We start from the raw sequence: 22369 nt of genomic DNA on the forward strand, positions 1-22369 counted from the left end.
CTGTGCGGGAGCGGCGGCCGCGGGGCCGGCAGAGCTCGGCGTGCGGCCCGGGAGGGACCAGCGCGCCCCTGCCCGCGGCACTGGCGGCAGCGCGGTGCTTAGCCCGGGGCCACGGTCCCCGGCAGCGGACGTGGTTAGGCAGGCAGAGCTGGCAGCTGGGGAATTCAAGGTCTGCCGAAAAACGAAGGAAATCTGCCAGCTCGGCATCAGGACTGAGGCCGGAGAAGGAGCAGTTCTCCACCGCAGGGTGAGCACTGCCCCCAGTGAGCACCGCGGGGCCAGGGGAGGCTGTGCAGCTCTGCGCCGCTGTGGGCTCGCACGGCGTTTCCCTGCCTTACCTTGTCATCCCTCTCACGTCTGCCTACGGAACAAACCACGGGATCTCCGCATGCGGATTTATGTGAAACCCATTCACATGTAACAGCAACTGGGGTGCACCTCCTTTGTTTGCCCGTTCGTTCCGCTTTTTGGGGTCACTTATGTAAATGCACAAGGTACTACCGATGCAGCCTGGCTATCTTGGATGGCATCACTTGTGTCAGCTTTAGATTAAAGCTTTCCTAAACACATCAGGAATGGCTGTTCCTCTCTCAGAGTGACAACATAGTGAAGTGAAAACGCAGCAGAGCATTTTACACATCTTTACTACTGGTAGAGTATCTGTAAAGACATGCAAGCACTGGGAGAATCCTTGCTCAGCGATTCAGCAGGCTGGTTCTGTTTCCTCATGGCTGTTGTGGCCCAGGTACAGTAGGGATGCTGGAAGGATGCGTTTCTGTGGAAGTAACAATAGGAGGTTGGAAAGGTGGATGCAAGTCCCTTGTGTGTTCTGCCCTCTCAGTTGTATCAACCTATCCATGTTATGATCCTATCAGGGGATCTGGCATTTAGCTCTTTATTGCCTCCATTTCTGAGAAAATTACTAACTCGTTTTGAGGGGGAAGATTTATTAGAGATGATTTTTCTATCTACAGGATTTGAAATAAAAAAGGATATGTAACAGATACACATGATTAGCAAATGGAAATAGTAATTAGAAAGGAAAGATTTACAGGGACACAAGTCTGTAGAATTTCATTGTTAAGAGATCAATTTATTATGCCCTTGACTGCTAGTTAAATTAATACACGTAAAATTACAAGATGGAAAAGAGATGCCAGTGACTGTCATAAATACAGCTTGCTTTTCTTTCCTAGTTATTTAGGGAGGATTGGGAACACTTGTGAAATCACGTTCATTAAAGCCTGAATAGAGGCAACTAACCAATAACTGCGGTGGAAGCAACAAGGTTCTCCCCCCTCCTCGCACCCACCCGCCCTTTCCAAGAACGGGGGGAAATCACAGACGTCAATCAAGAAATACTGCAAAATAAAATGGACCCTCCCGGCAGCCGAGGCTTCGCGCAGAGCAGCGGTGAGGCTCTGGCAGTCTGCTGGCAGCCTCCGGCGCCGCCAGCCCTGCAGCTCCGCCGCTGACCGGGGAGCGCACGGGGCTCCGCAGCCCGGGTCTTTCCTTCCCTCCCTTCCAAAACTGTCAGGCACAAATGGGCAGGAGGATATTGGCTGCAAGGGGCGCGGAGGCTCCTCCCAGAGCCTGGATCCCGATATTTTTGGAGGATTTCTTCTAACTCAGTTACAAACCTTGGTGAAGAGAACAAGTTGCCGCTGTAGCGGAGGCAGAAAGCGCCTCTGCTTGGGAGAGCGCGGCTCTCGCTCCTTCTTTCGCCTTCCCGAGGCTACCTTGGATGCTTCACCTCACTTGCGGATGAGAGCTGTGCTGCCTGTCGGGGGGGACCGCTCCTGATTTGGATGTTGCTGTTTTTGTGAAAACAAGGGTTGTAAGGGAATGAAAGGGGAGACAATGAAGAAAAACCGACCGGGAGAGAACCTCAGCCCAAAGCGTTTTCCCGAGAACTGACGGGTGTTTTGGGGCTGAGCAATCCCGTCGAAGGCGGCGGAGGGGGCAAGCCTGCCCGCTCCGCGGGGGACTTCCCGGGACCGGCTATTCCCTTCGGATGCGGACTGGGAAACCTGCAGGAGATTCTCCCGCCGCCCTGCGAAGCCACCATGAATTCAGTGGCTGGAAATAAGGAGAGGATTGCGGTCACGGCGCGGAGCAGAAAATATGGGGTAAGTTGTCGACGCCGGGGCGGCTCGGAGCGGTGGTTGCCACCGGCCGGGGTTCCTGCGCCTCCCTCCCGGCGGCTGCCGGCGATCGTCCCCCGGCCCCGCGCAACTTCCGCGGTGCGGGGCGGGCGCGGCGCGGGGGCCACCGCGGGCGCGGAGCGTCCGAACGAAACTTCCCGGCGCCGCCGGGCCTCCCTGCCTGACCCGCTGCTCCTTCTCCCGCTCCAGGTGACCGACCCCTGCTCCCCCACCAAGCCCGCCGCCCCCTTCTCCCCCGAGAGCTGGTACCGGAAGGCGTACGAGGAGTCCCGGGCGGGCGGGCGCCCGGCGCCGGAGGGAGCTGGCTCTGCCCTGGGCTCCTCCGGCACCCCGTCCCCCGGCTCCGGCACCTCTTCGCCGGGATCCTTCACCGGCTCGCCGGGGCCCGCCTCGCCCGGCATCGGCACCAGCTCCCCCGGCTCCCTGGGCGGCTCGCCGGGCTTCGGCACCGGCTCGCCGGGCTCCGGCAGCGGCGGCGGCTCCTCGCCGGGCTCGGACCGCGGCGTCTGGTGCGAGCACTGCAACGCCCGCCTGGCGGAGCTGAAGAGGCAGGCGCTGAAGCTCCTCATCCCCGGGCCCGTCAGCAGCAAGGTGAGCGCGGGGCCGGGGGAGGCGGGGGTCCCTGTGCCCGGAGCGGCCCCCAGCATCAGCCGGGGCTGTCGGCCACCTGGGCTCCCCTCTGCCGGTGGCACCGCCGAGCTCTTTGCCGTTTATTTGTGTTCTCCCCTTCTTGGTCTTGTTCCCTTTTTCCATCCCCTCCGTCATGCGGAGCAGCGTGCCTCTGTCTCCGGAGGGCTGCCTGGCTTCAGGGGCATCTGTGACAGTCCTTCCAGCGCGCTTCTTTTCTCCTGTCTTTCACTGTATTACTGTATTGACAGTGATTCTGTGCTGTTTTTTTTTTTTTTTTTTTTTTTTTTTTTTTTTTTTTTTTTTTTTTTTGGGTTTTTTTTTTTGGTGGTGGGGGTAAGTAAGGGTGGGAATATTACATCGGAGTCACTGGTCCCTTGCCCTTTTGCTATCTTTGATTCCTAAAGGATGGATTTACAAATCGTCCTTAGAATTGGCAGCCAACTTAGTAGTGAGGTGTGTACCTATGGTCTGATGCCAGTGGTTTCTACTTCCATTGAGGGAGAAACCCTTCTGTAGCTCCGGATCCACAGGAGGCATTGAAATGCTGTGTGAGCCCAAAGGTCACTCAGTGAGGCTGTGGCAGACCATGGCATTGAACCCAGTTCTCCCAGGTGTCTTTAGCAGAAGAATAACTTGGAGATGCTTCGCTTATAGAGAAGTGCCAATTTTTTTTTAAATTCCCAATAAGACTTGAAAATACTTGAAGCTGCTGGACTCTGAATGTTGGGTTGAATAATCCTGTGCTGGAAGAGGATATAAGCATTGCTGACATTTTGTCTCATGTTTTAAGAGCTGACTCATCCTCAATACAGTTGGAAACCTGCTTTCTGCCTCTCTTGGGGTATTTGGTACCTCCAAAGGCATACTCTGTGATTTCTTGGTTTTGTTTTGTTTGGCTTTTTTTTTTTTTTTTCCTTTTTGTTGTGCATATAAGATTAAGGCTAACAACCCTAAACCAGTGACCAGCAGCCCTTGGCTGACCTCATGCTACTAAAATAGTAAGCATTGGGTTCCTCCATAGCAACCCTGTGAGTGTTGCATTGTGAGTGGGTCTGCAGCTCCTGGAATGTAGTACAATGCAATTTTGTTTGCCTTGTTGGGTCCAGGTACTATCAAATGATAATATTTACTCTTCCACTTCAAAGAGTTTTCATTAGTGGATACAATAAAGAGGTATCATGGAAAAGAGCCGACTGCTGGGAGAGGGTCCCTGATATTGCTGTTGTGTTGTACTCTCCATGATTTATTTATGTGCTCTTTGGGAGGGAGTTGGTGCTCTCATGAACAAAAGGCTCGAGGGCTGGTTGTTACCTTGTCTCAAGAGCTGACTTAACTGAATTATTCATGAACAGGGAAAGGTAGATCCACCAAAATTATTAGTAAATTTAACCATTAATATATTGTTGATTCTCTTTAAAGTGGCCCTGTACCAAAATCTTGTCAAATTTCAGGCTGTTAGATTTGACAGTAATTACCAGCTGTGAGTATAGGTGGGAAATTACTGATACAGATAGGGGAGCCATCAGAATAACTGAGATTAGGGGTGGAGGGGAGGATGAAACTAACATCAAGGCATGGTGTTAAATAGAAATTGACTGACTTTAGTCACATAAATGTTTGCAGAGGGTTCCTTTACTGCAATAGTGATTGACATTGCCCATCCTAGCCTTCCTGAGAAGTTACCCTTGTGTTTCTGCTGCTATTTGTTCTGCTGTTCACTTAGTTTAGCTGATGATGTTGTACAGACCAGTCTTGATTTGTATCAGTAGCCTTTTAGCCTCCTTACCTATGTTCTTTTTTCTTTCTTACACCTCCTTTCCAAACCTTCCACTTCTGTAGGAGTGCCACTGACAGAAGTGCTGTTGGGTCTGTGCATTTAGGAGCAAGGGAGGAGGCACAAGTAAGGTGGTCTCCATGGGCTTGGGTGACCCTCTGCCCTATTTGCTATGCTTAATAGTATCTGCAGGCTCAGTCTTGTTGAGGCATTCTTGTTGTGAGTACCTCAACTCCTTTCTGTGGTGGGTGCTGCTGGCTGTGACTGTTTGCAGAAGCATCTCTTGCCCTCATCCTTTCTGGCTTGTGACTGCAAAGGACTTTCCAGGCTTGTGATTTTTGCCTTCAGCAGGTGCTGCCCAGCAGAGTGATGCTCTGGGCTGGATGATGTGGGACACAAACATCATGGCTGGTGCCATTGACTTCTTGGATTGGGTGTACTGTGGTGGTCTTAAGTTTGTTTTTCCTGGTGTAATGCGGTAGCCTTATCAGTGTCTGCTTTGAGGAAAGCAAGGTGCTGGCATGGGCCCTGCTAGTTCAGTCAGGGCTTGTGAGCTGCCTCTGTGTGTGCCATAGTAACACTAAGAGAGTCCCTTCTCAGGGTGAGATGTACAGGGTTTCTCAAAAATGTGGAAACCTCTTTGTGTCGGGGCAAAACCGGCTTTGGTTTGGATTGAGACTGAAGTCTAACCACACTGTGTTAATGTAGCTGGCATTTTCTCAGGGTCCTGTGAGGTCTGCTCTTAATTGCTGCTATGGAAATAGGGGTTGTTTGAGTGTGGAATGGATCCTGGCCCTTAAATTAAGTGGGAGAAGGAGCAGATCATATTCCTGATTCTGGGTATTCCCTCAGAACTTGCAAAGCATCCTACAACTCAAGACTCTGGTGCCCGTAGGACACAGCTAACTGGTGATATTCCTTTATTAGAACTATTAAATGAAGCATTTAAAATGTCTGTCATCTTTTAGTCACCAGATCTGAGATATTTTCTGTTGTTGCTGTTGAAGACAGCCTAGTATTATGGGATTATGAGTACTATGGTATTATAAGTACAGTCTGTAGCACCTGTTTCCCATTTATGCTGTATTTAGAAATGCTCATCATCTGGGATAGTGTGTGTTGCACAACAAGCAGAATATGAGAGTATCTGCGTTTTAATGTGTATCTAGTAGCAGAGATTGGAGTCTGCAGTAACCTATCCAAATGTGAACCCACACTGATATTTCTGACAGTGTACAGTCATGTAAAGGTTTGTGTATATCTGTCAAGTGTAATAGTATGCTTAATTGCTTCATAAACAGAGCAGGCTTTGTGCATGAAGCTATGTACTGAAGCTTTTCATTTGATTGAGAAAAAGCCACACTTAAGCTAGAGCAAGCTGCTTCTGACTAGGCCATTGTTAGTGTTGAGGTGTTTAGTTTTCCATTCTAAATAGAAACATTCTCTCCTAATACATCAACAGGATGGAAACTTCATGTTTGTTTTTTTTTTTTTTTTTTTTTTTTTTTTTTTTGTGAGGTACAAAGGTGAAGAATATATAATTGTAGTTACATTAATTTATTTTAACCATTTAAAATGCCAGGTTCCCTGCCAACAGCAAAAAGAATAGTGCTAAAAGCTTATTGTTTCTTTTTCCTCCTCTTGTAGTACAGATGTGACTTAATGATGTTCAGCAATTACGTGCATAGAAGGGGTTATATTTTACGTGAATTAAATCTTATTATAACCCCCAAGCAAAGCAGGCCTGTGGGAAATGACTAGCACAGGTGGTTGAGATAGCTGCACACTGCAGTTTGTGACTGAGGACATCTTGGAGCTTTTGGTGCCTGTTGTTTGTGGGGTTTGTGTTGCATGATGATAAAGATTATCTCAAATTACTAATAGAGGTTTATTTTTTTATGCTAAGATTTTTCCTAGGCTGTATTTTTAGAAGAACATCAGGCAGTATAGGAATTTATGGCATCATACTTCCAAATTTATAAAAATTTCTGTTAAATCAGTTTGCTTTGAATTCAAGCCTGGATATCACCTGTCTTCAATGATCACCTCACAGGCATCTAACAATTGAAGAGTTGCTATATTGATGTGTAACAAATTATATTGTGTGCCAATAATCCGTGGAATGCTAATAAGAATGCTCACAAGCTGACAGTTATAAATTTCTTAGTATGTGGTTCCAAAAATCCTGAATACAGCCTTTAAACTGAGCTAATTTGAGTGTGTAGACATGAATTGCTGCCTGGGCATACTGTGATTGGGTCAGGAAGTAAGGGTCTACTATAAATGGTGAGGATGGATAGCACTGATGTTGTTAGGTGGTTTATATTGTGGATCTCTCCTTACCTAAAAAGTCTGTACTTCTGAGTATAAGAGTTGGGTAAATTCTAAGCACAGTTTTTTCCATCCCTCTGAGCGCAAGAGGGAAGGAAGGAACTGGCATTCAGGGTACAGTTTTGTTTTAGGTTTTTTTTGCCTGTTTACTGGCACTAGCCAATTTTTTTGCTTACATATTGTTGAATTAGTCTTCTCATTCAGTGGTCAAAGACTTGACTCGTAATTATTAATAATGAGGAAAGTCCTGAAGCTGATGTAATGAAAAATAGGTTTCTGTTAGCTGGTAGCTACTTTAGAAACATTCCCAGTAGAGACAGGACAGTAATAAACCCTTCCTCAAAGCTTAGCAAGTGGCAGAATAATGGAATTTCATTTCCATCCAGACCTTTAATTTGTGAACAAGCACGGCCAGTCTGTATAGTGACTTAATTCACTGTGCAAAAAAATCTCAGGCACCTAATCATTTCATCCTAACTCATTGTAATGCAGATAGGATTATTGCATTAGAAATGTGATTTTAAATAGCCCGAGGCTGTAATTTGTCAGCATTTGGGAGGATTAACTCCATTAAAGTTTAGGCAACAACAACCATTCCTTTGTGTTGCATCACAGGTCACAGTACCAAACATTGAGCATAACTCATCTGCGAATCTTACAATTGTATGCTTCCTGGCAAGTTGGGAAGCCGAGCTACTTCACTTGCACTGGAATTACAGCTGCTTGCAGAGGTCTAGAGGAGGCAAACAGATATGCCTTTGCTGCTGCTGAATTAATGTAAGCCCTTTTCTAGGAGCAGCTGGAAGTCTTGCTGCTGCAATCCGCAGTGTCAACATGTGAAATAATATAGCTATTTCTTTTGAGCTTGCAAATGTCTTTGAGGTAAGGGTGAAGATGCTGTGTGGTAAAGACTGCTCTTTAGGAAGCTGTCAAAGCCATTAGCTCTGCAGCTTTCTCTATGGGATGAAAAAGGCTTGTCATTACTAAGTGCATTGGAAATTAGAAACCGGCCTATGGTTATATTTCATGAATTGAAACTATAGTGTTTCCTATCAGAAAAGAAAACACTTTTAGAGCACAGATAGAGCTCTTGAGGGTGAAGAGGGAAGTATTGATGAAGTAAATCTCTAGGGAGGAGATATTTTTTTTTTCTTGTACAAAGACTTGGCTGTGCCTCTGAAAACATCGTGTTCAGAAATGCTGAGTGTTTAATTGGCCTCTTCATGCTGGGTGATGAAATGTCTTCAAGGTGTTTTATGCATGCTGTGAATGCTGCACCGACTTCCAAAATCACCTTGTATCTTCAGATAAGTGTTACATTTCCTTAGAAGTAAATGTTGTGCCATCCACAGAAATCTTGTATAATAAGCTTTGGTGTATAGTTTTGGAAGGGGAAAAGGAGCAAAGATTGTCCATCTGAGTTCCCCAGACAGTGTTTGAAAATATGTCACACATTAACAGTGTGGGCCGTGGGCATGTAATGGGAGTCACGCTGGCATCAGCAGATTATTAGAACATTGCAGGGCTGAAAGACACGGTGGTTTTGCCACATCAGCAGCACATAGCCTTTGACATCATGTAATTGGGGTGCTTCCAAGCACTGAACCTGCAGCACCACAATAAACTTGACTGTCATGCTCTGCATAATGATGTAGCCAGAACTGCAGCATTTTGTGACATGAGGTTCGTGTGTCAAAAGCACAAGAGACGTAAACTAGCAATTTAACTTGGAACATCTTACTAGTGTCATCTGTGGGTTGAGAGGCATTGATGTTGTTAAAATGGAGGAAAACAGGCATACACCTTCCCCTCCTGACACTGAATAAATAATCCCTAGCCCACAGTATCTATTGTTGAAGATGCAATTCAAGAAGTATCCCAGTTGCAGAAAAGCAGATTGTTTATCAGGGTGTTGTTACAAATTACAATTTGCTTAATTCGAATTAAACACACCAAGTAGTATCCTAAGAGCAGAAAGTTTAGAAAAACCCAATGACTTGTATTGCCCCTTTTTTTTCAGTTACTTTCTATGCAATCTTCCTACATCAAACCAGGTTTTTTTTGTTCTGTTTTCTTTTTCATTACTATGAGTGCAGTGAAGCTGCTAAGAATTGTTTGTGTCTGGCTTTGAAACTTGAAATATATAATCAGACTTGGTACAGCTCACTCTTTTTTGGTACAGTTATAATATCTTGTGTCATCTACAACCAGGATAGGAATCTGCTAATGCTTATTTTCCCTCCACTCTCCAGCTCAGAAAATTTTACAGTATAGCTTAGTAATATTTTGATGAGAGAGTGTTTGAAGTTTCTTTAAGTAAAATTAGATCAACGCAAGACACTTCATAGAGTGGGGAGAATTGACTGAACTGTTTTAAGCTTGTCATGAAGGCTGAAACACTCTGCAAGACGCACCAGAATCAGAAAATTCTTTCCCTAGTATAGCATGACTTTTTCTTCAGTCTGGATCTGAACCTTGTCAGTGTAGTGACTTGCATGAAATTGACCTTAGTGAGGGCATTTGGACTTCAGGAAAATCAGTAGGATTTAATTTAGGCCACAGCTCTGTGTATGATATGGCTCTAACCAGGGAATACTTGTGTGCCTTCAAAGCAGCAGGCATGCTGCTCTGGCAGAGCAGGTCTAAGACATCCTGGCCCCTTGTGGGCTTCCCACGTGCCTTCCCTTTGTCCTCTCCATATGAAGGTCATAAGTTAGCATCACTGCAGGTCTCCTGTGTGACTACACGGTGATTGCTCCCTGCCTTAGTTCTTATAAAAATGATAGATAGTTCAAACACATTCAATAATGCTTCTTTCTAAACTCAGATCCTTTTGATCAGGGAGTGACTAGATGTGCTATTACAGCAGCAGATGCAAGGAGCCAGTGATCTCTGAGAAAGCTACTGATGAGAGCAGCACAATGCATCCAACCGTAGCCTCCATTGTAACTGGAGTAGAGAATACAGGGATTACCTTACCAAAGAGACAGTAAAAGAAAATATGGTACCAGTTATACAAAAGAATCAGTCTCAAGGAATCGGTGTGTTCAATTGCAGCTTGAATTTATTGCTATGGCGTCAGAATTTAATTGATTTTATTTAAAATAATACAGCATAGTAAGGCTGTTAAAAACTACTTACTGTTTCAGCATTGGTATACCTCTTAAAAATTATTTTTGTCTTCAACAGTGTTTGTTTTTATTGTCTGTCATGGTTTAACCCCAGGCAGTTGCTTGCTGTCTCCCACACCAACGGGATCGGGGAGAGAATGGGAAGGGTAAAAGCTGGAGAACTCGTGGATTGAGATAAAGAGAGTTTAATAGGGAAAGCAAAAGCCATGCACACAAGCAAACAGAACAAAGAATTAATTCACCATTTCCTGTGGGCAGCTATCTCCAGGGGAGCAGGGCCCCATCACACCTTAGGGTGACTGGGGAAGACAAACACCATCACTCTACTTGTCTTCAGCAAAAAATGCTGTCCAAAACCCAGCCCCAGGTCAGCTACTGGGAAGAAAATTAACTCTACCTCAGCTGAAACCAGCACATTATCATTAGGCTCTTCTGTTCAATTTGTATTATTAAATCACTTAGTATGTGGTTGATCTTGAATTTTTTTATATGAGATGTTTTCTGGGAGAAAGGAGAAAAGACAACTCTGAAGAAACTTCAGACTGGTTTCCTCTTCTCAGCTTTCATCTGAAACTCTATTTGGTAGTAGTGTTTGTGGGTTTAAAAATAATAAATGGCCAGGGAAATTCTGCTCAGGAGACCTGAGGAAACCAATGGGGTATTAAGCTGGATTTGGTTTGCAATTCACCATGAAAACAAAAGCCTTTCCTCAGAAGGAACTGGACACTTCTAGATGAAGCATTTGTTAATATAAGATTTTTGTGTTGTGTATTTTAAGTTGTTACACCTTCCTATTAAACAAGTAAGGGCTGAGTCTTTTCACTTTGTTGCCCTCCAAATAAGAGAACTTAACTTACAGGCCACATGGATGTGTTAGTGTCTGGTCAATGATCTTATTCAATAGATTTAGTGATTCAGGAAAAAAGTGTTAAATGCCTTTGAAAAATTACTTTATTCTAGTAAAAAGTATTCCAAACACAATTGAGTGTGCATCTGGAAAACACTTCAAATTTCTTGCTGGTGATATGTGTGAAAGGAACTGTGTCTACTGAATGTAGGAGATCTGTATCCAGTGCAATATGACTGATGTAAAACATCCATCTAGCTCTAGGAAAGCTAGCTTCCTTTTCTGTAGAAAGATTTTAAATTTGGAATACAGTCTGTGTTTTGGCTTCCAAATTACCTTCAAGTGGAACTTGCTTGATATGTATTTGTTCCTTACAAATATGTTTTGACCTGTGGATTTCCTATGATCTATTAATAGCAAGCCTCTATTTCCCTATGCTCCCTAAATCGTATATATTTTGATATGATCATTTACTTGCACCTGAGTATTCACAACAGTTTCTCTATTCAATGGATTTGCACTGGAACAAAATTCTACTCACATGAATGTTTGGGGAAAAGCAAATGAAAGGAGACTTTGATATCTACCACAGTAAATATTTTCTTTTCCTGAAGAAAAAGTGAACTTTCACAGTGGTTTGGGAGTTTTAACTTTGTTCAGAACTGTCTGAGGAGACCTGCCTCAGGATGGAGTTAATTTTCCCCAAGTTGTGCATGTTTCATTCCCTCTTTCTCTACCACCCTCAAAACTGACTGAAGATGAATGAGGATTGCGGAATACACACTCTGTTTCTGTGGGCCTCTGTGTTTTTCTAGTGGGAATTTCCTATTCCTTTTATCACAGGTGTACTTGAAGATATGAGAGTCCTGCAGTGCTGAAGAAGGTGGTTGCTTGGAGCTCATTGTAAAAAGCAGGGCAGAACTGGCCTCAGCATGTTTCTGTCCTGGCTCCTGTAAGTCACATGGGCAAACTCCCATCTCACCAAAGCTAGACTTTATTATGCTGAAGTTATTCAGGAGAGCAGACTTCTTCCTGCTAACTGATTGTCTGGATGATTACATGCTACTATTTCAGTTGGAAAGTTTTATTTTTCTGTACCTTTTTGCTAAATGAACCTCTGACCTGTTAAATGGCAAATGCTGAAAGAATTACCCATTTATTCCATCCACCTGATGGACTCCAGCAGAAAACCCGGTGGGTAATAAGGCAGCCTTGGCTTTAAGCAGGTGCTGAACAGTGAGAATAGAAGTCATGACTCTTCATTTCTCCATTAGTTTCACTGCTCATCTAATAGTGATGGGCAAAGAAAAACATTAATATCCTATCCAGCAGCCAAATGCACCAAAGTGGGAGTGTGACTCGTGTGTTTTCCTCTTTCCTAATGGTTTCATTAAAATTTAACAAGTCCTCTAAATCACGTTAGTATTCCCAGGGTTAATATGCTGAGATTGCTGGCAGCATTCCCACAGGAAGAGTTAACAGTGGCTGAGGCTGTGTGGCTGGCATTTGTTGCTCAGAGGGAGGTGTTGGGACTGGAGAAGCCCTGGCACCTTCTAGAAAGGCACAGTCAAGTCTTTGGTGACGGGGGCATTTACAATACACAAACACATTCTTTGCTATTTACCTGTCCCTTTCCACTCTCTCCTTGCTTTTCTTTCCTCATTAGCCCTAAAGCTGTCAGTTCATCTCATTTGCTGTTGGATTTCTAATGGAAATTCTTGACAATAAGCCTGCATATGTGTGAACCTGGCAGGAAGGTTGTATGATTTAAGAGATTGTTAGACCATAGATGGCTTTTACTGGAGGTCGAGGAGGCTAACCAAGTGGGAGATGCAATTAAAATGGTATTTGTTAAAAAGGAAGAGCTAGCGGTCTGGGCAGACTGAACACGGGGAAATGATGGGTAGCTGGAATGCCATTAATGATGGCTTTGTAAGCAGCTCTGCAGCATGGGTGGTAAGCCTAAATCCAGAGCTAAACTTTTAGTATGCCTAATATGACTTGCCTTTTTTTTTTTTTTTCTCCTGTGTGTCAAATCCATTTCTGAATAATGGATTTGACAAAAATTCTCTGGATTTTGGGTTAGATTTAGAGGTGGGTGAAAGAAATTATGGTGGGTAAGAGAAGAAACTGGCTTTTGGAAGCCTTCTCCATCACCTTGAAAACAAGGGTCTGCAAGATTTTACAGAGCTGATCTTTGTAAAGTCATGGATTTCAGTGCTCTGGCAAAGAGGCTGTTTGGTGAGGAATAAGAGACGAGGCAGCCAACTCATTGAAGTGCTTTCTCATTTTAAATGAACACTTTGGATCTGCTTCTTGTAAGCTCTTGACAAGAGCTTAATTGTTACAGGTATTTTATCACATCTCTCCTGTTTTTTTTTTTGTTCTCACGCCCCCCCCCCCCCCCCCCCCCCAGCTGAACTGTTCAATGTTTGGCTTCACAATAATTGTTAACAATTTTCCAAGTCGCAAGGAGTGGGATAGGCACTAAAGGCAGGTTGCCCAATACCTTTTTGTCCCCTACAAGACATGAGCAGCAGTGAGTATACAAAGGGCCCAAGGAGAAATATGAGAGGACCACTGCAAGGTGTGGAGATGGAAATGAAGTGGGGAATGAAGTTGGTCCAGGTAGCAAAGCAACAGTGCTTGCATGGGACAGGTGGCATTCTGGGAAAGCAAGGAGAAATGGGTAAAAAACCCTGTGTTCTGTAAAAGCCTGAGCTCACTTTAAAGGCTTTCAGAAATTATGCATATGGAGGTTGTGTTCTGTTCTTCTGTTAAAAAGCTACCACTAAAATTTATTGTCTCTCAGTTTTTCTCTCTTTCTTAAAACAGAAACTAGCAAGCAGCTAGAAGAGTAGAAAGCATTAACTCAAGGTTGTCTTTGGTTTAATGCACTTTAGTATTTTTCATTCTGAAAGTTATTTTTTATCCAAAGGCTAAGGTGCTTGTGTATCCTGTGATTTAAAGATGTGGCTGGCTTTTCTTTCTTACATCTGATTGATTTGTTTCTCTTTTTACCAGTCACAAAGACATCTATGTTCCATAATGTCAATTTGAGACTTGGTATGAAATAGGAATTCAGTTCATTGCACTAGCAATTTTACCCAGCATAACAAATAAATGATGTATGTTTTAGTGCATCAGCAACAGGAATGAATTCAGTCTCGCTTTCCCTTTGCCTGTCTCTGAAGGGAAACAGTGTTTGATTTCCAGATTTATTAGAATTCTTATAGTGTTTAAGCTTACTAATTCTGTAGTATTATTGTACTGGACATGATATTAAGTAGCAGTAGGCATGATATTAAGTAGCAGTACTTGTTAATACTTTAAAAGCAGAATAGAATAGACTTGAGGTGTGAGAGGGCAGCTGAAGGCGAGGGGGGGTATACATGAAGGCTGCACTGATGGCTCTAAATGAAGCACTTTACCGATTGAAGTGCTTTAAATTGCCATCCTTCTTTGTCAGTCCTAGTTACTTGGTTCTTCCTAGCCTGGTCTGCTACTGTCTTGCCTGTTTAATATTCCACTTAAGTATAACAAGAGATGAAACATCCAAGATGCCTGTATCCTCCAGGAGTCAGCACTACTGATGGGAATACTTGTGTTAGCTGTTTATAAGCAATGAGCTAAACAGGGCTATAAAGAGGAGAGGGAGCAGGAGGGAAACTGTTGTGACTTCTCTTAATTTGCTGTTCTTTTTATCAGCAAAGGAAATAAATTTCGTAGCTTTCCTACTCCAAACCTGTGTGCTCTGGGTAATACAAATTGTTTCAATAAGCACACACTGCTAAGGCCTAGATAAGGGTTATTTCTGTGCCTGAAATATCAAGGACTAGAGTGTGCTGTGTGGAAAGCTGGTGTGGAGTCAGGCTGCTGAGGAAGCTGTGTGTAGCAATGCGCATGGGTGACACTGATAAATGGCTCCTCTAAGCAGGCATCTGCAGCAAATTGTCACATTGAGACTTCCCAGCATACCCTAGCCTCTGCATGAATGAAATCTCTGTTGTGCCATTATTTACCCACCTCCATATGAAATGAGAGGATAGGATTCATTGCTTCAGTGCTGGTTTTATACGAGTTTGCTCTCTTTATGTATGTATGTGTGTATATATATCTTTTCCTGCGCCTTCTGCAGCAATGGCTGCAGAACTCCTGGTGTTCTCTCACTGTGATTAGACATACAGCTTTCTGAAATGGGATGAAATGGCTTTCGGGGTAAAGGATGGGTCTTTTACAGCTAAAAACCTAAAATGAAATGTGTTTTATTTATTCTGGTTTTAGACTAGGCACATGTATAATTAAAGGTAAATAATAAGCATGGTTTGGTTTTTGTTGATTTATTTTGTTTGTGGCTGTTTTAGTAGAGGTTGTGGTGGCTGGAAAAGGGCAAAGCTTGGATTGTTTTTCTATTTTGAAGAGTCATAATTACTGTCTTCTAAAAGGCAGTGAGATAGTTTTCAAATCTATTTTGCACTGAAGGAAAGCCTCATCTTTTCCTTGTTTCCAGTTATCACTGGACATCACTGATTCATGACAAGAATCAGACTTGCTTTTTGCCTTTCTTCAATACACTTGTTTTTTTATTTTTTCTGTCTTCGAGGTGATTTTCTAGGATAACTTATCACTGAACCTCTGGTCATTTATGCTTTGATGGAAAGGTCTCTTGAGATCAGGGTAGAATTTCTGGCCAACCTAGAAAAAAAAATAGGCAATTTTTTGTAGTTAGCATATATTCCCAGTACATAAAAATCCCGATAAGTTCCCCACTCTTAATTCCAGCTAATACATCAAGCTTCAGGGCTCTAAGCTGCTGTGAATTTATCTGCTAAGCTGCTGTGAATTTACCTGCAAGGATGGGAAATGATAACCTCTGATGCAGCAGCTGACAGGTAACACTACATCAGGCCAGAAGGACTTAGCACTTACACAAAACTTAGCTACTGGACTACACTAACAAGCACCTTAGCCGAAGTTTGCCTTCGCAGTGATGTGCATAAATCTGACAGAGTTTGGGTGCAGCTGAGGTGAGGATGGATGTCCTGTCCCACCACCCTGCTGTGGTGTTGATGGCTGTCTCCTGCTATCTGCTCCACCCTGCTGCTGCAGCTCTCTTAAATTGCTGCTTCGTTATTGGAACCCTTAGCTTCTTGCTGTCTTAGCCTTTGCCCTCAGGCTATTTCTGTATGTCTTGCTGGCTTTCAGTAAAAATGTTGAATATTTGCTGGTGATGTGGAATGGGACTTTGCCCATTTAATTTTCCATAGGTAAAGACCTTTTTTAATCATTTGGTGGAAGAGAGGACAGATGTTCTTAGAGGTAGTTAGGCGGTTTGTAACATTGAGATGCTCACAGAAGTCACAGGATTTCACACAACTGCAAATATTCACACCAATTACCAAAGTACGTACATAGATATCATCTGAGTGAAATGTTTGCTTCTTCTGTTTTTACAGCTGAGAAGAGTTAGAGCAATGTGGTGAACTTAGGAGTTGCATAAAAGTGTCCAGGTTTCTTACCCACTTTTGATGTTGACTAATAGACTTTTCCCTTTTTTGCTAATGTTGGTCATGCCATTCTCCAGCAGTTCTGTGCTGATGAGGGATTTGCTTTTCTGACTGTGTATGGAGAGGGAGAAGGGACTTGTGGTTTGCATTTCAAAGCTGTTAGCCTTAAAGGAATTGGAATATGGTAACTAATTGCTCAGGTACAACAAAAATTTATTTGGAAAGACCTTGACTTCTGATTCTTTGTCAGGTACCGGAAATTGGCTGCTAGTTTAACAACAACAACAAAATTGCTAATGGGGTTTGGTGTGTTTTATGTGATTCTTTTTCGAGAGTGTGTTTATTAATTCTCTTTCTTCCTACCTTGGACAGTTCATGTCTCAGAATAATTTAAATGTCCTTGGCTGTTTGCTAGTGTGAATGGCGTGCTTTTAGGCATTCTGTATTCATGTAGTATTTGTTAATGTTTTGTATTCTGTCTGCCTCTCTGCCTTTCCAGAGATCAAATGGATGATGCAAGACTTGACAGCATATAAATGCTATTAAACTGCATGTGAAAGAAAAGAAAAGGAGGCCTTTGTAATTTAATTAGTTAGAACATTAATTGGAATAGATTCTTCGGTGTTTTTCTTTTCAGTGGAGAAGTAAATGTTTGTGAAAGTGTTTTTCTACTTTTTGTAAAGTTTGTCATGGGAACATGTCTAGAATTTACAAGAGACAGTTTGTATTGGCTTACATATCTCAAACGTGTTCCAGCTCTGTTTTCTTTCCCTAGACATTCTTTTATACTGTCATTATTCACAAGTTTTAAACTGCAAAAATATTAGTTTTTAGATTTTAATTCTTTGTCTTCGTTGAGGATTGTATTGCATTAACTTGCAATGCAACTTGTTGTTGTCATGATACTTGTTAGGCAAAAAAGGGGCATCTATACATTTTGTTTCCATCCTTTCTGATCCAAACATAAGCATTTTGTGAGGTATTTATTAGATGCTGTTAGTAACCCCCATGAGCCTTGGGTTCAGACCCTGAGAACAGTAGGCAAAAAGCACACTGAGATACTGTTGTCTGCAGTTTTGCCAGGTGACTGGGAAACCAAATTAATGCTTTGTTGCAATGCTATGAAGTGATTTCACTGTCTGACAAAGTTTCATCTCTCAGAATAAAACCCTATGCTAAGAACAAGAAATAAAAATATTTTGTCATGGGTAAATCGTTTAATGCCTTCTTTCATGCTGGCTGTTATGTTAACAGTAACTTTTTAGGGTAATACTGAAGTTTATCTTTAATGATTAAAGAGTGTTGGAATGTATGTTGCTGCCCTAACAGCCTTCACTTTTGTAGCTATTTTGCACAAGTTCTCCAGAGTTCCTCAAAACTGTCTTCATGTGTTTCTTGTGGTGCCTACCACAGTCTGCTGTGTGTTGCCAGGCTTCATAAAAATGTTGCACAACCCTTTAGGCAGCAGAGGGTCTTTTAAGGTGCTTCTGACAGTGGCTGCCTTAAATGCATTAAGTGCCTTAAATGATTCCCCCAAAGCCAGTGTTGCTGGGCAGTTGGTCAGCAGGCGTGTGCTTGCTTTGCTCAGCCTTTACAGTCTGCCCTGCAGCTCTCGCTCGTGGGTGCCAGCCCAGAGGCCGTGCTGCTGAGCTGGGTGTCAGTGCTGCAGTGTCCCCTGAGGGAGGTGTTTGGGGACACCGTGCTCAGCGTGGGCAGTGCTGCCTCTTTGTCTGAGGAATGGCTTGTTAGGCTGCCTTTAATTTGAACCATCTGTGGCAACCTGCGTGCTCTGTTATAATACCGTTTTTATGTCAGCTCTCCAGTGGCATGCTGTGAGAGAGCTGGAGACCAGCATGGGAATTAAGGTAGAAAATCCACAGGAAACGTATTGCAGGGCACCTACAATTAACTGGAAAATAATTATTGTTAACTGTACATCCCGCACCAGACCCCATCAGTGTTTTTATTCTGTCAGCTGTAGTGACTCTGAAATGGCAGGGTGTAAAACAAGGCTGAAGTGCATCTGTAGTTGCTCCAGTGTTTGTTAAAGGCCACCCTTCTCTTGGGTGAAGCAGTATTGGACTTGGTGTTTCCCTTTATCATTGATCTATTCTGGCAGTCTGAGACTTGTTACAGCACCCAAACATAGAGTTGCTAATTGCCTTACAGCCCTGTTCTTTCTTTACATACTGCTGTTTCTCTTCCTGTAGCCAGGAAACATACTGTATACCTTTTCCCTTTAAAAAACTTCTATGCTTTTTTAACCTCTCTGCTCCACTTTCTTTCTGTTCCCTTTTGATAATTTTATTTTCCCTAACTAATGGCTCACCTGGACAGGATTGCTGCTGGCTCTGTGATTATAGCAATTAACTCTAACCCTAAGGAAATGGCTTGTTGTGTTGCCTGGCAGCCAGGGACTGCAGGAGCTGGTCAAAAAGAACAGATCACACTTCACTTTACTTTCATTTTAATCTTGTTATTGATTTTTTCAAGGAAAGCAGCTTACTGTGAAGGATCTTGTCCACTTTCAGGTTAGCTAAATTATTCCAAAATCTGTTGACTTGACTAGTTTTTCAGAGTTGCTGTGAATTTCTTACAACTTATAGCAAATCACAGGGTTTGGTTGTTCTGCAAACAGGGCTTCTTAAAAGCGCTACAGGAATTGAGGATTACAGCTGGAAACACTGTCATAACAGTATTTTCTTCTGCATGTTGGACTTGATTCTACAGTGGTGTTTAGCAAAGCTTCAGGGTTGTCTTTCACTTGGTGGTATAGAATAATGAAAAATCCAGTTTTAAGTGAAGTTAGGGCCTTGGGAATACGGTGTTGTCTTTAGCAAGCTTGCTCACACATGAGTAACTAACACCAGATGTGTAAGCAAGAGCTTTGAATGTTGGAATTGAGCAGTGTGTGTGTGTAGGTATCTGAAAGTAAGCCTCACTCTGTGCACCAGGTGTTGTCAAAGAGCACCTCTCAACTAACATCAGAAGCAATAATGTGAACAAGCTGTCTGAACTGGGGTGGCATGGCACAATTAAATCTTTGTAGGGCTAACCTCAGCCTGCTGAATTGGCTGCATGAGAGGTAGATCTGCCTACAAACACAGGGCTAATAAACCTACAACTTGTTTTTGTACCTTCATAACCCCCATAATCGTTCTTTTGCCCAGATGGAAAATTCAAACCAAGCTCACAGTTACTTAGTCTAGTCTCCACTTCAAAGCAGGGTGGACTTCAGTGTTAAATCAACTTGTTCTGGGGCTCATGCAGAGAGATGATGAGCATCTACAAGGCCAGATATTGTACAGTCTCTTGTACCCCTGTTGCCCTTGCTTTTGCAATCCTGTGCACATTCTTGCCCTGTCTCATGCCAGCATTTACTTTTCTCATCTCTTGGTGAACTTTTTAGGGAGCTAATGTGGCAAAATCATATCCTTCCTCTAACTCATGATACTGGCAAAAAGGGTGCTTAATGCATTAAATGTTGCTCAACAAATCAGACCTTGTTTCGCCGATGCTCTCTTTCAATCTGGAGGTATTTGTGGTTTTTAGAGCCAAATTTACACTCAGCTGACTGATCAAGACATGAACTGCTCATCTTGCATCACTATACACAAGCACTATGATTCTACTTATAGCCACGGGCAAGCAATTTTTTTTTCTTTTTCCCTCACCATATATGAGTGCACGATGAAAAAACATGCTTGTAACTAGAGGGGAAAAAGCCAACCTTTTCACAAACTGCAGTCTTAGTTATTACAATTCTGTTAGCGTTCCGTATGGTATTTTGTTGGGTTACTATTTTTTTAAGGTGATAGAAAGACAAATTTAAATGAGAATACCTACCCTTAGAATTGGTGTGAAGGCAGTGAATTTGTATGGAAAATTAGATGGACAAGTAGATGGACAAGTGCAGTTTTGACAGTAGCAGTTTAAATGTAGTGTTTCGTGCTCTACTGATGTGAGGTTGTGGGTGACCGCTTGCAGTGCCAAATAGTGGATTATATATCATCTAATCAAAGAAAGTCTAAAAGAAGGGAAAAAGTGCTTGAAATCCATCTGAGTTCCCCGTGCACATGCTGAAAAGATGGAATTTAACCCTGCTGAGACCAAGGTGTTTGTGCCGGGCTGTACTGGTGTCTGTCTCCTTACCAGGCAGTCCAGCACAGCAAGCTTCTTTTCTGCAGCTGTACAACATGCAAATCTGCATGTTGTACATGCCTTTACCTTGATCTGCTTTTCCTGTGGCTAAACAGCCACAGGTGCCTGCCTTTGGGAGGGAGTGTGACAACAGGTACATGGGGCTTGTCCAGGTTCTGTGTCTGGTCAGCGCAGGCAGCGAGCCATTAAGCTCCTCTGGAGCCTGTCCCTTAGCTGTTCAGGGCTTCAGCCTGTGCTGTTTATTGTCTTTCTCTTAATTCAGCTGTGATGGAAATAAGAACGAAGTGCAAGTCCCTTGGCTGTCACTACCAATCATACTTTGGGGTTTAATACAATACAAGGGTGCTCCTCCCTGTTAGAGGTATTTCATCAAGCTGGAGGAATCCTAGGAATAGCGTAAACATTGATTGAATTCCTTTGCACTTCCCTTTTGTTAACATTTCTGTCCTACACACCCAGTAACTGTCTCAGCTTCCCCTCTTTTTAAAATTAAAAAAAAAAGTAGCTATTTTGAAAACTTACAAAAAGACCCAAAGTTTCTTTGAGTAACCCTCTTAGTAAAAATAAAACCATACCTCTAATGGTCAAATTTTAAAGAAATAATGGGACTAACCTCATACCTGGCTGCCAGACACTGAGCAAGTATCCTTTTAACTTCAAATGGTTTTGAACTTGGTCTACTGTGGTCTGTTTCAAGGCACAAATACCAAAGCTCACTTACTGCAATTGTCTCTTGGGCCAAAAGAGTAACTAGGGAGTGCCAAGGTAGAAATGAGCCCTGACAATGGCTTTCCCTCTCTGAGTGGGTATTGGTTCTCCCACCACTGCAGGAACACACACGTAAAGGAATATGGATGCTAGGTACCCATTTCTTACCTGGGCAAATCCTCTAGAGGCTGGTTGCCCAAGTTTGCTGGCCAAACTGGTGGTGTTTTTATTCCACAAGTGGCCTTGGTGAGCATGTGTGATGCAGAAAGAAATGGCAGAGAAGGAGAAAAATCCACCCCAAGTTTTAATTCATTGCTGTTACTTTCTAATGTATTTTGAGCTGCCTCCCTGTAGCAATGGAAATATTTAATAGGAATCTTTCCATGTTCAGACAGTTTAATTATTCAAAATGCATTAAGACTTTTTAAATATCGGGACAACTTCTAGTAATAAGTACATTAGTTCCGTTTTCAAAGTGCACCCAAGTAATTCACAAGTATTAATGAATTATCCTCCAGGCTTTTGTCTGCCCTGGGGGATATATGACTAGAGATCAAAGGCATGGATGACTTGCCACAGTCACAGAGAGTGTGATAGTGTGATTCCCAGGACCTGTGTTTTAATGACAAAAAGCAATGTGTCACAGTGAATAGTTCCTAAACTTCTATATGAAAGCTGAAAATCTTTTTACAGTGGCATTGACAAATCTGATAGCCTTGAACAAACTGTGTGACCTACAAGTTATTTTTGCCTTGTTTGCCCTGACTCCTTTGTGACTACTAAGAATGTAAATTCTCATTGGGAAAAACTTGTCACTTGTACAGTGCATGGCATAAGGGATCTTCATACTTTTTTTTTTTTTAGTTATTATTTTTAGCTGTTGCCTCTAAATGCTACCAAATCTTCATACTTTTTAGTTATTATTTTTAGCTGTTGCCTCTAAATGCAACAATGTGAAACATAAAATAAATGTAGAAGAGATTTTGTGTAAAGTTATTTCAAGTTTTACTTTCCTTAATGTATTTTTTTGCATTGCTGTTTAGCACTGTCGGTGTCTCTATGCTTTAGATTGCCATAAAGCCTTATATTCTACATGGTGGCATAGAATATTACTT

At 42.8% G+C, this 22369-nt stretch overlaps 1 protein-coding gene and 1 long non-coding RNA gene across 2 annotated transcripts in view; one reads left to right on the forward strand and one right to left on the reverse strand.

Moving 5' to 3' along the window:
* Positions 1-682: 682 nt before the first annotated feature.
* Positions 683-2550, reverse strand: LOC121358655. The gene is made up of 3 exons (XR_005955927.1): positions 2415-2550; positions 1641-1814; positions 683-775 (listed from the first exon to the last, which is right to left on the reverse strand). It is a non-coding gene; the product is annotated as an uncharacterized LOC121358655 (long non-coding RNA).
* The window catches only part of KIF26B (kinesin family member 26B), a 270861-nt gene continuing 250300 nt past the window's right edge, over positions 1809-22369 (forward strand). Inside the window, exons 1-2 of the mRNA XM_041477047.1 lie at positions 1809-2129; positions 2355-2756. Coding sequence (XP_041332981.1) covers positions 2067-2129; positions 2355-2756 — 465 coding nt within the window. The 5' untranslated portion in view covers positions 1809-2066. The remainder of the gene's footprint in view (positions 2130-2354; positions 2757-22369) is intronic.

The sequence above is a fragment of the Pyrgilauda ruficollis genome, unplaced genomic scaffold, assembly GCF_017590135.1.
Source record: "Pyrgilauda ruficollis isolate IOZ18807 unplaced genomic scaffold, ASM1759013v1 scaffold4, whole genome shotgun sequence".
In the NCBI taxonomy this organism is placed as follows: Eukaryota; Metazoa; Chordata; class Aves; order Passeriformes; family Passeridae; genus Pyrgilauda; species Pyrgilauda ruficollis.